General features: G+C 38.3%; 1 protein-coding gene across 8 annotated transcripts in view; it reads right to left on the bottom strand.

Moving 5' to 3' along the window:
* astn1 (astrotactin 1) overlaps positions 1–16,921 on the bottom strand; it is a 369,637-nt gene that overhangs the window by 25,360 nt on the left and 327,356 nt on the right. For 7 of the 8 annotated variants that reach the window (XM_088430421.1, XM_088430423.1, XM_088430425.1 and 4 more), the window contains 2 exons: positions 15,736–15,869; positions 13,087–13,238 (listed from right to left, as the gene is read on the bottom strand). In XM_088430421.1, coding sequence (XP_088286547.1) covers positions 13,087–13,238; positions 15,736–15,869 — 286 coding nt within the window. Of the gene's footprint in view, positions 1–9,429; positions 10,471–13,086; positions 13,239–15,735; positions 15,870–16,921 lie in introns of those variants that run through there. The other variant, XM_088430428.1, reaches the window with a different exon arrangement.

Genomic DNA, 16,921 nt, shown 5'->3' with positions numbered 1-16,921 from the left:
ATAAGTAAGGATGCATCCTAAAAGTGGTAACTTAAAAACAGATTTTTAATTTTTTTAATTCGACACCATTGGAGGAAGATTGAGCTGTCAGCCATGTAAATCATGTTTTGATGCACAGATGTGCATTTTTATACCAGCTGTATTCTTACTTAGAAACAATTACCGTAATAAGATGAGCTAAAGGAGTGGGACGTCAGTTGGCTCTTACATATTGTCATTTCAGCGCCCAAAAAATATTGAATTTATCGATATGAATACAAGAAAATATGAAGAGTTTACAAAAGATGAGATTTCTTTTGTTTTTCTATAGTTTTAATATTGTTGCCAAAGTGATGGTGCCTTTTCTACACGGTAGTATAGACAATACAGTGGGCCCCCAGTTTATGAAATTAATCAGTTCCGCGGTTGGGGTTGTAATGCGAATTCACCGTATGACGGGCAATCCAAACCTATGTTAATTCGCTAATAATGCATGTAAAACCCCAGGTAAAAACATCAAAATTGTATTTAATATTGGAATGGTAACAAAATAGTATAGTAAGTGCTACTTAAATATAATATATATGTATACAATTAAATAACATCATAAATAAAAAAAAATATACAAAGGATTCATTTTATTTGAGTGATGTGACAAACTTGTAATGGCCATATTCCCTAGTAAGAGTAGCCTAGCCTAGTGTAGCCTTCTTGGTATTAAAAAAAAAAGAGCTGACCACAGTAATTTTTTTGAATAAATTATGTGAACTTCTCTGTCAAAATATTTAAAAAAAACAAAAAACAACCATGTACTTTGCTCCACGATTCCTTTATTTTGCCATCACTCAACTTCAAAATGCCAAAGATGTCCGAATCTCGCAAGTACTCACGATAACACACAACACGTAGGATAACAACAAAAAGGATAAAACCAATCTCCCATTTCTTTAAAACAAAAAACAAAAAAACAAACAAAACTAATAATAGATCAAAAACCCAGATGTTTTGCGTGGGTGTCAAATGCACTCAACGCGTAAGTGTTGAAAGCACTGTAAAAAGCAACGAGCCCATCGTAAAACGATAACACTCTCAAGGTATCTGTGTTTATTTGGCACTACATCGATGGTCAGAAACACATAACTGAAACGACTTTGAGAATAAGTGCAATTGCTTTCAACTTAAAAAACAAAAAACAACAAAAACTGCAGGAAAAAGTGACGGCAGTTTGCGCTATGTTGACCTTCCACATCTTTCATTTCACCATATATCATATAGGCCTATATATTTTTTTTACACTGCAGCTTTAGAGGGTCGTTTTTTTTAAAATGACCTCAGACCAACTGATGTCAGTTGCTGTGAGAGAGAGCTTTGCATGCAAATACTCAAATTCGCCAATAACATCAATGAAAGAATGCAACACTTGGAATTCGGATATTGGGTTAAGCATGCTGTCTAAAAGGAATCAAAGCTGCATGCCTCTTACATTTTCTGCATTTGATTTATACACGGATTAGAAGCCATATGCAGTTTTCATTAGCTCCCTCTCCTTTTTCTCTTCCTCACATTTGTACTCTTCTGATACGGGCTGTCAACACTGCCAGCATTTCAAAGTCTGTCTGAAGTGTTTAGACTAACCATCAGTTGCACTATGCACGCAAGTAAAATTATATGGATGAAGTGGCTCTCACCGGGTTTTGCATATCAAGTGAAAGTGAACCCAGAAATTTTAATCTAAAACACTCAGCTCTCCAACAATGAAGCTTTAAACACCCGACTGTTAAGAGCCTACAGTTTCACCATGAGGCCTTTTGGAATGGAACTTTGAAACATCTTGTTTTCAACCAGTGTAATTGAATGCGTAACTAACCAGTAATTTTAGTGAATAAAATTATGTCTGTGTGTAAGACTATGACTACGATTGTCTCCACTAAAAGGGCTGAGTCACACGAGAACATTTGTAGGTGTTGGACCTTTGAGTAAATTGTATAACATTATATGCTATCATTGCCTGTAGATGCAGCTCACCTGTACGTGCACCTCATGTGCAGCTGTGGACATTTGGTTAGCCTGTGAGGTAGCCCAACTTTCATGAGAGGAGAACACGCAGCTCCCACCGCTTGGCACTTGGCTGATCCCTAAAGTCTTGCAGCATCTTCTATTTCCCCACTATCCTTCTCCAAAGATTACGATACACTGTTTCCCAAACAGGACACCCGGTCAACCCTGCCAAAAGACCTGAGATACCGCAGCCGCAATGAAAACCCATTGCCACTAACAATCGGCTGTATTCCTAAGCCAGGTTTGGGACCGTGGTGTCACAAACATTACAGTTTCTGGGGGCCAGCAAAGCGCTACGGCTGCAAAAGCTATAGTTCATAACCAAATTCACATCCAACTGATGCCTGCTTATCGATACCGGTGCTCAACGTTGAATTCTACCAGCACAGTCAGCAGATAACACAGTTGGTCGATGCTAATAGCGTTCCCATTTTTGCACCTACAGTCTCAGGTTTGAAGTGGTGTGTGTGATGGGTTCTGTGTGATGGGACTTTCGAGCTCTATATCTGTGCTACTGCTGGGCCAGACTTTCTCTGTGCTTTTAACCTGCTTGTGGATGTTCCAAACTGCCTTTTCATCAATGTGGTCTCTTTTGCTACTTACCCGTGCACACTTGGAGGGGCTAGCATGCTCTGCCTGTCAAACACACTAGTTACCACAGATCCGTATCAATGCCTACTCACCGAGTTCCTCACTAAGTGTAAGTTCTCTGCAGCGGGAGATAAGTAACACCACATCACCATTGCAGCACCTCTGGTCGAGACTCATGCTCATACCGGTCTTAGTCTAGCTTGTGATCACTATGGCGGTGTTCGCCACCATAGAAAACGCAGGATTGTCAGCCATTCAAACAGTCCTCAGGCATCTCTCCTGCACAAGATGACCAATGCCGACAGGGGTTGTCCCTCCTGTGGTAATTTCTGTCACCTGAACAACAAACACAACATCATTTTTTTGGACCTAATGAGCGGTTACCATCAAATTGATACAGCCGGAGGATGTGCCCAAGTCAGCTATCATTACACACAGACTTCTTGAGTTCCTATGGCCATCTTTTGACCTTAAAGGCTCAGCTTATTGATTCATGACTTGTGAGATGCTGTTATTATTGTCAACTTGGATGACATTCCGGTGGACAGTACAGATGTGACCAGACATACACCAAGTTTTGTATGTCAGCAACTACCTTTCTCAGACACCATCTCACACTTTCGAGAGCTGCTCTTTTTTTCCACCAGAATGGACACTTTTGCTTGTTTGGGGTGAAGTCCCTGCAGAAATTCTTGGGCACAAAGAAATTCAATAACAGGTTCATTCTCCACACAGCTCACATTATGAGAGCCTGAAAGGGTGCAAAGTTTAAGTATAGCCGAGAAGAGTCGAAAACCATGGACAGGAGCATCAAGTGAACAGAAGTTGTTCCACTGTTATCAGTTAGTAAAGCTGAGAAATGAAGGAGGCAATGGGGCTTCTTGGTTCTTTGAAATAGTTATTACATTTCACTGTGCGGTAAATCTTTACAATTTTCGATATTCAACAGATAGTTAGGGAAGCTGTCAAATTGCTTGTTACTTAAGTCATTCCTCGCTGACAACGGCAAGTCTTTTGCACTTGGTGGAGTGACCAGATTCTTCAAGACCTTGCTGTGGAATAAGACATGAATCATCACCACAACAACTTGGCAAGATTCACTTCGAGATTGCATAATTGGTTCTTTGCATCTGATGCCAGTTTGGAATACTGGTGCTTATTCCTCTTCTGTACCTCATCCTCCCTTACAACTATTAGCTTAAAAATGAAGACATATTGTTGAGAAGAAGACCAAAGGAGTGGATCTGGTTTCACACAGGCATGGGCAGGCTATAGGGAAAAAAAAAATGATGATGTTTCTGGAACTGAGTTGTAAGGACTTTCCAGTTTTTGGCCACATTTACAGAATGTGGTACTGGCAGCAAAGATGATCTTTCCCTGTCTCTTATCTACAACAAAAGCCTTCAGCATGGAAGCATTGATTGGACATCCAGAGGCTGAGTTTAATTGCCATGGTCATTGAAAGCTATCAGGTCACCTCAGTCTTTAAAATATTTTTACTGTATTATTATATAACAATATTTCCCCAAATATAGGAGGCACCTGTGTATAAGACGCACTTTTAGTTTGAGGGTCAAATTCTGGTATTTTTTATTTTACTGTATATATAACACAGTTTGGCAACAATGTAATAACTTTAGTAAGATAAAATAAATCTTATCACTGTTTTTCTATCAAATTTTCTTCATTGTGGGTGTGTTGCCTGCTGACAATTATGTGTGGGTTACAGGTGAGTGAGTGATCGAGAGAGTGATAGAGGGAGCCGGAGTCACGATGCTGGATGAGCATTGAGTTCTGTTGCAATAATTGTAAAGCCTACCTCCTCATTTATCCGGTTTGATAAACCTCCACTCTAGGTCACCATATGCTTATTATTATTATTATTATTATTATTATTATTATTATTATTATGCTGTTAGCTCGCTAACCCGAATCTTGTTGCGGCCTCATCATCTCTAACCTGCTCCGCCTAAAGAACCACTTTGTTTTTGAAAGTTATTGTAATATTCCTGTGTGTGAACAAGGATGAACCTGGACCCAGGTTCACCTTGCTCACTTATTTTATTGAAAAAATAACACGGTAGTTGCAGCTAACGCGCTGATTGTAATAATACAATAATTCCGGTAAAGGGACGCGCTAGAGGGCGGACGTCAGTTAACTGTTAGCAGCAAGTGCCTGTAGCAGCTAACACACATAACTTGCAACAATTTTAAAAGTTGTGTCAAATACACAGTAACAGAAAATACCAGAATTTAACACTAAGATTAAGAGTGCGTACTATACATAGTTGGGTCCTATATTTATGGTATTAGAGTATAATCTTAACGTTACCGTTTAAAGGACACACCCATGCTTTTGGACTTCAGTTTTGGGAAAAATGTCCATCCAATATTTGGGGGATTACGGTAAATCACAGGAAGATAGGTAAGGTGAGTATGTAGGTTACTGAATCAGATTCTCACGGCATTGGAGGTAGGCATGTTGTCATGGTGAAACTATGATGAGTTTTCCTGCTACATTGCTTTAAATAATCTTTTTCCGCACTGAACAAAACAGATGGCACAGGATGTGTTAACTCACGTTGTCTGTCTTTCCCCCAATGAAGGTGTTAGTTTGTCGTTTGGGTTTGAAAGCTCTCTTTTGTTTCACTACCCTGAAACTATTGTGCCACACTTTGTATATCATAATGAAATACATATTTCAATAAGTGTATGTGAGAATTTCACTAGAGTAAACGAGACATTTCAGTTTTGACATTAGGTCCTGTGGGTTTCAAACCAAAATTTGTCAGCCTGTAATGAATTAGCAACATACAGTAATCCCTTGCTGTATCGCGGTTCATCTTTCACGTGTTTGCTGCTTCACAGATTTTTTTACAGTGTGGATATATATATATATATATTTTTTACAGCGCATTGTGCTCTAAATTCTGAATGGCTCGAGGGCTTTACTGTTGTCTCGAAATAAAATATCGACGCTGTATGTATTATTTTTTCACTTGTCAATTCATTATAAAAGGCAATAGGATCCAAAAGCTTGCTTTCGTCTCCAGTGTCTATCCTCTAACTGCTGTGTGCGAACGTGCTAGTAAGCACATTGACTGACAGCTTGGTCTCTGGGAGCTGGTCACGTGACTCGTAGGCCTGGCGAGAGCAAACGCACACACTATGTAGACACGGACAGCAACGGAGAAATGCGCAGCTTTGGAAATCTGACTTTTACCTAGATTTCTTTTGTAATAAATTGAAATTTCAAGTGTATTGTTATACTATAAGAGGCTTCACTTTAATTCGATGTCCGGGCATATCCGTTTATAAAAATCTATAAAAAAGAAAGAGTTTAAACAATTACTCATAACAATGTGCGGGTCCAGGACGAAGAGGCATAGCTGGGACTTTGAAATACGTGAGTGTCAATGTTTCCAACTTTGTATTACTAATATTAAAATGACAAATTTGGGGCTTTAAAACTGGTTTTGATTTATGATTTTATTTTATAGTTTAGTATTGCATTGTAGAATAATAAAAAAAAAATAAAACTGGCTACTTCACAGATTTCACTTTGCGCGTGTTATTTTTGGAACGTAACTCCCGCGATAAACGAAGGATTACTGTACACCAAATACTCTTTTACTGTATATACTGTACCTAAACATGCATATTAGGGCTGCAACATTAATCGTTTTGTATTCACGATCACAATATTGGCTGCCACGATTAATTATGCTGATCCCCGGCTATATTAACATATAAAAAGACAACTATGTAAAAAAAAAAAAAAAATGACTGTCAACTCAAGCACTTTCAGTCATCCACCCACCAGGGGGCAACACAAGGTTAAGACTTCATTAAGCTTAGCATACGAGCATATCCTGCAGCAGCAGAAGAAGGCCAGCAAGATGAGCAGCAGCCTCAATTTTAGAGAGTTGGCCGCGATGATGATGCTGAAGTTGACTTCACGGGCTCGCACCAGAGATTTCAGGTTTCAATTCCGCCCCGAAAGCCTTTAGATGACAATGTTTCCCACATGTTTACATGACAAAAGCCTCTGCTTTTCACAGCTCCTATTACTGTACTCGCTGTCAACTGAGACCCATTTTGAAAAATCCGATTAGCGAAACACTGGAATAAACTCTGAATAAACTTTGAAATGACCGATAATGACATTTTCCCAACAGCAGCAGAGTGAAATGGTGTTGAGTTTCTAACCTCCTTCCTTGCATATACCTTGCTAGCTGTCAAATGAAACCCATTCTGGAAAATCTGATTGGGAAAAAGTTGTTTGAAATGACCAAAATGAGTGACAAGTGATTCTGGTAATTTTGTACAGTTTTTTTTTTCCTTGCAAAAAAACTTTAAGGCTGTTATAGGTTGTGTTTTAGTGCTTGGTTCTATGTAGGTTTATATTTTTTTCATTGGTATGCACTCACCAAGTAAGTTAACTGTGTTGCCCTGTGTGCCAGGGTTTTGCAATGTCTTGCGTGAAATTTACTGTAATTATTTATTTATTTTATTGTTATTATTTTTAAGTATCAAGACTTGAAGCCTTGTTTATATACTGCTTGTTTAAAAAAGTGCAATACACGTTCGACCAAACACGATGTATAATTGTGATTAATAATCATGATTTTAATATTGACCAAAATAATCGTGATTATTATTTTGGACATGATCGTGCAACCCTAATGCACATCTAAACTCACACACAAATCGTATCAATTTATATTGTACTATAATGTTTAGTTGATACATGGACACTGTCAATGTCAATGTTTTCTCATCCACGAGCAAAAGAAGATCTTGCTTCATATTGAATAACAGCTTTACAAACACTGTAATGTGAAGTAAATGTCTGTGTATGCGTGTGAATGAAAAATGTGTAAAATGATACTCTGTGTGTTCCCTCTCACCCTAAAGCAAACCTTGACTCAATTGTCAAAGGTGTTACATCACTGGTTCTTACATCTTTTCAAAGAAACACTATGAAGCTTCCAGGTTATATGCATACGTGAGCTTGTGGGCATGCACTCTCACTATGATCTCACCTTAAACTGTATGTCTGAAGCTTGTTAAGAGAACTATTCCCGGATAAAGAAGCAACCATCAGGTTCAGATACAGCTAACCATGATCTTATCATGTAAGAATTGGACAAAGAGTATGAAAGCATATAGCATCAATTCATCAATTTCTACCGCTCATCCACAGGCTCTCTGGGTGCTTTGGTACTATCTAATGGGGATATGATATGATATGATATGATATGATATGATATGATATGATATGATATGATATAAAATAAAATAAAATAAAATAAAATAAAATAAAATAAAATAAAATAAAATAAAATAAAATAAAATAAAACAAAACAAAACAAAACAAAACAAAACAAAACAAAATAAAATAAAATAAAATAAAATAAAATAAAATAAAAATCTTGGATTGGGATGCTTTTTCTCACAATTCAATTTGATTCCGATTATGTGGTCTGGATTTCAGATTCAAAACGGTTAAATCTAATGAAAATTTAACTCTGCTTTAATTTACATTTGTGCAAAGAATTATCATGCTACTTCAGTCTGCTTTGCAAGACAGAAAAGCAAAGGGAGACTTTTATTTATTTATTTTTCACATGTGCTAAACTTTGATTTGTAAGGAACATGACTATTTCCACAAAAGAATGCATGTGGGCAGCTGCTTCTCTTAAAAGCTGGCTATAAATTGTATAGCTTTTATAGTGTAAAATAAGGTGAAGCAAAAAAAAAAAAAAAAAGGTCGAACAAGGTACATCGCTATTTCACAGGAAATTGCAGTATCAAAATATTATGTGGAAAAACTGATGTAAAATTGAAAAATGTAAGTATTTCTCAGTATATTTATGATGAGCAAGATGTGAAAACAAACTTTTTCAAGTGAGCAGCTAAATTGTATAGGCAAAGCATGAAACGTGTCCCAGTCTGTTAATCTCTGAGCATATCGGGAGCATTGTCAGTCACAATTGTAACAAATTATTGAGTATAGTATCAACAGTATTTTCATGTATTCTACATGTATGTGATTATTATATGTGTGAATTTAGAGTTTACATACCATTTTGTGTTTTATCTCGTTTTATTTATTTCATTTTGTTTAGTGGACATGCTTAAATTTTGTGTTGTGTTGACTTAAGACCATTTATTCTCCAAATAAAACATACACTTTTTCCTGAAAGTCAAGGCCAAAAGAATGGGTGCGTCGTATAAATTGAAAGATTAGAGTCTTTTTTTATTTGAGAAATATTGCGTGTAAGCCACGTAAATAGAGTTTTGGCATACAGATGCACATATTCATATCTGATGTATTCTTACTTACAATAAATATGGTAATGGCACAAGATAGACGGCGGAGGTGAGTGGGCCATTAGCAGCCAGTGCTTGAGTTGGAGTTAACAGCAGCTTTTGTTAACTGTGGTTGTTTATTTGTGATAGAAGAAGCAAACAAACTGAATCTCCTCAGCTCTAAAGGTTTGGTTGATGTCCTTACCTTCCATTGGAATTTATTTTACAGAAGTCTTTCAGCACTTCCTGGTTTGACGTCAATATCTGGTTGTAATGGATTTTTGAAAGATGTACGAGTATGTGCCAACATTTTAAATGCAATGCAAGTAGGGTTTCTCAACCTAGCAACAATCAAATTCCGTTGTTGTTGTTGTTGTTGTTTTGCCGGTGCCTCCATGTATCACACATGATTTTAAATTAAGTGTACAGTATGTGAATGACACAGTTTTCATTTTTCTAAAGAACCAGTCACAAAATGTACAGTGAACAATGTGTTATAGATTTGGGATTTAATTTTTTAATTAAAAATTGAAACAATAGTAATAATAATAATAATAATCATAATAATAATAATAATAATGAAAACTGTTCTCTCAGTCTGACATTTAGCTAAAGTCAAGCACTATGGTCTTTTTATATTGAGACTGGCATTCAGTAAAGCTGTATTCCCAAACTCCAGTCAAAATATAGCAGTTTTAGAAGGCATATTAATTTCAACTGCTGCACAAACACATAAAATTCATTCCAATCCAAAGCACTACAGTGACATTGTCCGCAGAAATAAGGCAGCTGAAAAAGTACGGTCTCTGTGATTGATTTTTCTTGTCACTTGACAAGAACAGTCACATTAAAGCCCCATTAAAGTTGGCTGACCGATATTAAAATGCATTAATCATTTGGCCCATTTTATTACCCTATTAAATTATATGTTACTCCTCCTGTATTAAGTACAGGCTAAGTTAGTACGTTCAATTTTGACTGATGACTGAGGCCTGTATTTGTGTATCATCTTATGGTGGGCCTTTGTTTTACACAACTATTTATGTTTAATGAAGACAATCAAAGTTTAGCGGGTAGGAAAAATAGACTTTGAGAAATGCAACCATGTAGGAAGCGACAGAGGTAAGAAAAAGGGGACGACACTAAATAAAAACAGTGCAAAAGCAAGCCAGCATTCTGAACTTTGGTCAAACAAATCAGCAGGACAAGAAGCATGTGAGTCTAGAGGACGCTTAAGGGGAACATGAAACAGCGAAGGAGAAGTTGTTGAGAAATGTCCATCGGTTCATGTCAGTCTGATTTTCCAAGATGAAAGACAGACAGCTAAAATCAAAACCACACTGTTCAGTCTGCTTTCAGGCTTTTTCAATCTTGTGCCTGTCTTTGATTTCTTTGATCTGTCTATCAGCCCTCTCCTTGGTGGTCGGTTCAACCTCTCACTCCCCTCTCGCTGAACATCCAACAACTTGGCCACCTTGCCTCTATGTTCACATTTGGGTGTGTTCACCAAAAGTAATCAATCATCTCCTACAAACAAAAAAAAAAAGTTTTGTTGAGTGCTCACTGCTTAATGCATTCGATTTAAGATCAGAGCTACAAACACCTAAAGAGAAGCACAAAAACGTTTAAAATTAATTAAACTGATCACAAACAAGCACTAATCGAACATTTATGAATCCGTGCAATCATTTGACTTGGTTGATTACTTACAGTCTGAATGGAAAGGAAAAAAAAAGTCTAATCTAAAAGCCATGATTATTGTATCCTGCTGTCATGATTTAGACATGTGGTTTGAATGGTTTTGTTCAAAGTAAAAAACAAAACGTTTAATACTGCTAATCATGACTACCATCTTGTGGAACTTTTAAAAACTACAACTCTGTATAGTTAACGTTCCACCGTTTATTAAGCCACCCATTTTACAATATAAAAATATCCCATCACGCTTCGAAAAAAAATGTTCCAAAAATATGTGAACATAGTTAAGATTATCTTGCATCAATAAACCGGTACTGACCACATCTAATCATTTAAAATGAAAACTGGCTTGTTAAACGACTGGTAAACACAAAGTGATATAGTAGGGCGGACACTAGGACCATGTCTCTCACCCAGTAGGCATGATGCTATGAACCTTTGATGCTTTGGCAGATATATTGGACATACTATATTGTCGTTAGGTGTGATTGAGTGCATGAATGGTTGTTCGTCTCTGTGTGCCCCACAATTGGCTGGCAAGCAGTTAAGGGTGTCCCCCGCCTACTGTCCGAAACCAGCTGGATTAGACACAAGCCAGCCAACAACCGCTGTCAGAATAAGCGGTTATACAAGATGGATGGATGGATGGATGGATGGATGGATGGATGATGTGTTAATTGAAGCGGCCTTGACAGGCCGTGAGGGCTGCATATCATTCTTGTGAAGGAGATACAGTAGTTTATGTTGTGTCACTTTCCAGTGACAGAAAATTTACCTCTGAATTTCTTGGATGATTTAAACAAAGTCCCAAATGAACTGAGCAAACCATAACTGATGGACTTAAGATACTTTTCGAGGATGCAGGCTTGAATATTGTGTGCACACAACACAGTGTTGCTGATGATTTGGAAGTGACACTGAGGAAGACATTGAAGAAGACAGTTTTTAATTAGAGAAAGGGTAGTACCAAACATTATGTCCTGGTCCTCATGAGAGTAACCCATGAAAAAAAATGTGCACCCCTAATTATAAAACATTATATGCATTAAAGAAGAACAGTGGGCCCCCGGTTTACGAACTCCCTGTTTTACATATTTTTCATCTTATGAACGTGGACCGCGGCGTTTTTTTGTCCCCCTCTTACGCATAAACCTTTCGTTTTACGAACAATCCAACACGCCGGTCAGTGTGTCCGCACTATTTTGTTCGCTTTGCTGCATCATCAAAAACAACTATTCTTGCCTGTCACGGAAACACCGATATGCTATTGGTCTTATAAGGTCACAGCCACTGTCTCAGTCACTGAGATAGCGATATGCTATTGGTCGGCGTCATGTCAATCACAGAAATGCCGATATGTTATTGGCCGAACGCCTTCATCTAGCTTGATGGCACTGTTGGTCGGTGTGTTGTGAAGACTTTGCGAACTTTATCTGTTAGACATGGCTTCTAAAATTGCAAGTGGCGGTAAAGTAAGAAATAAGAGGATGATTACAATAGAAGCGAAGCAGGAGATAATAAAAAAATACGAAGGAGGCGCACACATAGTTAACCTTGCTCGTGAGCGAGTATGGCCGTAACCGCTCGGCAATCTTCTAGGGGCAAGGATTTCCTTGCCAGGGGACGGACCTCGGTCAACAACAAAATGGAGAGGCTTCTTCTATTATAGATTAAAGAGAAGGAAATCGCCGGTGATATGTTCTCGTTTAAGAAAAGTTCTCGTTTAAGAGAAAAAAAAAATCTACGGGTTGGTCTCTGCTCCCCTCCGCCTCCACCCACCACCAGCTCAAGTCAAGTCGCCCCAAAGGTAAATGTCATTTTTCCTTTGTATATTTATGTTATTTAATTTAACTGTACAGTAGATTATGTTACTAATTTTTAATATGTGTATAAAGTCGTGATGTTTTTACCTAAGGTTATTACACGCGTTGCACGCACTCACTAATTAACATAGGTTTGGATTGCCCGTCATACGATCAATTCGAGTTACGAGCATAGCCGCTGAACAGATTAAGTTCGTAACACGGGGGCCCACTGCATTAAAATGAACATTCACGTCTGAGTAACATAATAGTGTTTTCAGGAGGCAAGTAGAGGCACTATTTTGAGTCTGTATAAGCTCAAAACAAAAACATTGTTGTTGTTTGTCAACAGAGCTTCATTAACACTGTCAAAAAAAAAAAAGTGGATCACAGGTGCAGTCAGTCACACCAGATTGTGTGACAGCAGCAAGTCCTCTAATATTAATCGTTGTATATCAAGGGGGTCCTCGACTTACGACATGGATCCGTTCTTCACTTCCATGGTGATGGCCAATTGATGGTGCGTGTTCCTAACCTCGATACATCGTAAGTCAGAAAGCCGAGACAGCCCCCCCGTGTGTGTATGCGTGCGTAGTCTTTAGAAGGTGTAAAAGAGGAAGGATCAAAAGTAAGGTTAAAATACCTGTCTCAACTTTTGAGTGGTCAGTCCTCTCAGTCACCTTTTCCTGGCTGATGAGGTAATCAATTATACGCACACCAATAGGTGGCTCCGTGTGGTTCCATTCCATGATGAGCAATGAGCTACTCGGCTCATATGTATAAGACAGTTTCAGCCTGGCAACAAGAGGAAAAACAAAACAAAACATGAGAACGACCTCTTGGTGACACAAAGTAGCTTTGCAAAGAACAACCAGTGAAAGCCATGAGCAATGTTTCTTAATTGTATTTGCCAAGCCCCCTAGGAAAGAGAAAACTTTTTGCGCCTGCCCCGCTCTCTTTAAATATTAATATTATCTATAAAAATTGTATAAGTGGACCTAAACCTTTATCCCTTTTAACATTAACAAATGAAAATTCAATATAAATCAACTTTCAACAACTGTTTATTGTTTTTTACATCGTTTGTACAGGTTACATCTTAAGCTTGATTTACAGTATGCTTGATTTATGCTAGCAACCGCTCCCCTACGCGCAGGCAAGATAATCCATAACGCATGCCGTCCGGAATTTCTTTACTGCACAGAAGCGCCGCGTGGAAATCATGTTTAGGATTTGGCTGAAAAGGACTACCGTGACTTAAATATCATAAACAACTTTGGGAGAGCATGCACACCAGTGAGCGAAGACTCTGTTTAAAAAGCTTGGAAGAATTTAGAAGGTTTGAATCTACTAGTATTCTCTACCTTTGTTATGGAGTAGCGTTGTTTGTATGCTATAGACGCTATTTACTGCCACCTATCTATAGTATGGGAGAATATTGGCTGACTGCTGTGGGACCGAGCATAAAGTGCTGCAAAACGCTTGCTGTCTAGAGTGGTCACGTGTCATGCATAAACCATGCTTAGTCTAAAACAGAAAGAAAAAAAAAACAGAGTGCATCAAAGTGCCTGAAACTAAAAAAAAAAAAAAAAAAAAAATCCTATTTTATTGCAATTACACTTCATATGACAAAAACACAGCCTTTTCCCTGGAGTTATCCGCACCCCCCCCAGAGAGGCAGCCCCACTATTTGACAACACTGGCATCGTTATGCATTTGTTAAACTTCGAGCGTGCTCTGAAAGCTTTGGAACTAAAAAAAAAAGACAGCCTGAGTTTAAATTAAAATCATTGAAGTAATCCGTTACATAAACACCAACTATTTTTAAACAGAAATGAGGCCTGAATCTCAGAGGTGGGAAATTTACAGTATTTTGCTGGTCCGACATTTTTCATTCATCAGAGCCCCGCCCCCCTTTCCGCCATCGTCACACCGTCATTTTTTTGAGCCAGGCAAAACTGTAATCATCGGTCCAAAGGTCTGACAGTGTATTTTTGTCTACCCTTCTGTCACCACTAGAGGGGAATTTTGCCTCTATTTTCTAGTCCGTCCCTGTATTTTGCCCATCCTTTACCCACCACTAGAGGACAAAATTTGATACTCTTTTCCATAGTTCGATCACCAGTAGAGGGCGTAATTTGCTATTATTCCTTTTCTGATGTTCGTTAGGCACTGATGTCCTTCAGAATGCATTCGTCGTATTTTGTTTTCAGTTTTAGTATCTACACATCTGATTTTATAGTTATTCTGCATTTTAAACACAGAATAAAGCCATGGATAGCATCTCTCTTTTGAGGCAAACTCAGAGAACATGTACGGTGCGACTGCCAATCACGTTCACTGGATGGCATTAACATGCCTTGAATGGCCAAATTAGTCTCTGGTGAAATTGGCTTAATATGATCAGTGTTGAATTGAATAAATCGCTCAGATATGTATGGTTCTACACCACTTGTCGCACTGTTATCTTACCATTGTTGAATCGACATTAGACTGATTGCAGTATCACTATAAAAATGCAACAATGTAGTTTGCAATCACACAAGTCAGTTGAAATAAAATTAAGTAGGCAAAACGCTGAAGTGTGATCCTATTACAAAATAAAGATGCATTAATTACACATAAATATTTTTTATTTATTGTTTACTTATTTATTGTTGTGGTTATGTGGCGGTTAATCTCTTAAAAAAACATTGTCACGGACCTATTTATAATTTATATTGATGATTTGCAAACAATATATGGATTTGAAGTCACAGGACATAAGCCTGTCAGTCCAGTTTCATAAAATAATTTACGAATAAATTGGACTGTTAAGTTCCAAACAATCAGCTGTTGATGTATGGAGTAAGATCCCTGTCAACGGATGATTTGCAGATGGCCTGACTTTGCCTGGCAGCTTGTCGTGACGTCATCTCAATTTGCATATTCAACTCAAATGCAAAGGATCAGATCCACAAATGTAAAAGATCAGATCTAGAAAACGAAAGGAGAGACTTATGCAAAGACGTGAAGTCGTGTCTCGCGAGGTCACAGTGGTTCAAACGAAACCAAAATAGCGGGGCCAACTAAGAGGAGCGGTGAGCGGGAATTAACTCTCCGGGCATGGCCGAGTGCATGGCGGAGAAGATTTGCGTGCACATGGTCTTCCTTCATCTATATTTCTTCCGCCTGCCTGCCTAGGAATAGAAATTTGGCACCGACATTTTAAATTCTGAATGGTCCTGGGAGAAAAAGAACTGTAATTCTGTTTCCATGCGATTCTTGGTTCCCAATTCTATTGGTTACATACATTGGTTGTGGGAGAGGTGCGCAAGTAGGCAATCCGTCGGCGCCAAAGGCATTGGAATCACACCGACACCAGTCATCAATCACGTCACCCCTCCCGGAACACCACAGCATGCTCATCATTGCCTCTTGAAGAGCCTGTGAAAAGGCAAAGGAGGAGGAAAATAGTAATTGTGCTAACAAAAGGATGATTGGCAAGTTCAACTTAAAACAGTTTAAACAATAACACATCTATTAACATATTGGGTATAGTACGCAATATCTAATAAACATACTTTGAGGAAATATCAAGATGACATACCGATAGTTTTCTAAAACGCAGGAATTATAATTTGAACGTTTCATTTGATTGGGACAATGCAGTCAGACATACAGTAACGACAGACTTGCAGCTGATGTGCTGCATGTGGAGGTTATAGCGAATGATCATTCTCAACTCTGGTCCCTAGTTAGGCTCTTCCACAACATTGCATTTTGCATTTTGACATACAGTACATATCTTTTTCAAAAAATAACATGCTAATCTGCATGTTCAAGACATTACTTTTTCTCAAGATATATCTATTGCAATCAGAAACTGGACCCATGTGCACACCAAAGCAGCAAAGAGTATACTGAACGACTAGTTTATTGAAGACAGTCAGGCTGAGCAGATGCGCAGCAGAAACTCCAATCTGGGGCAACCAGAATCTTGGTCAGGCTGGCGAGCAGGCGTTTGGGGTTGTTCGGGGCAGGCAGCCTAACGAGTCGGGAAGTTAGTCCGAGAAGTACGCAAGAGAGCTCTGGTAAGCAGAGGTTTGGGTTGTTCGGTGCAGGCAGCCTAGGAACATTTAATGTAAGTGATCACCCATTGTAAATTAAGTATGTGAAATATATTTAAAATGTATTGTGTCTTCATTTATTCACATTGGCTTTCTGTTTAGAATTAATATGTGTTAGGAGGCGAGAAAGTGCGAGAGTCGCGCTGAAAAAAAAAAGATTTGACCATGCACTATTCTGTTGTTTTGTGCTCTTTTAACACGGCATTCACAGCTCCTCAGTGACCCGTATACAGTTGCATTCTGAGACCCAAGGAGCCCTTTTTAAGGTTTATGCAATGAAGAGTTTTCCAAGCAAACTTTCCACAAACAGAGCATGGTTTGTTTCCGGAAGTTGAGGACACTTTTTTTCCCAATCAATCGAGTTGATGA

This window comes from Hippichthys cyanospilos, chromosome 12 (genome assembly GCF_059441005.1).
Source record: "Hippichthys cyanospilos isolate Australia breed blue-spotted pipefish chromosome 12, RoL_Hcya_1.0, whole genome shotgun sequence".
Lineage (NCBI taxonomy): Eukaryota > Metazoa > Chordata > Actinopteri > Syngnathiformes > Syngnathidae > Hippichthys > Hippichthys cyanospilos.
Note: the sequence above shows the minus strand (reverse complement) of the source record. Positions and strands in the feature narration are given on the sequence as shown.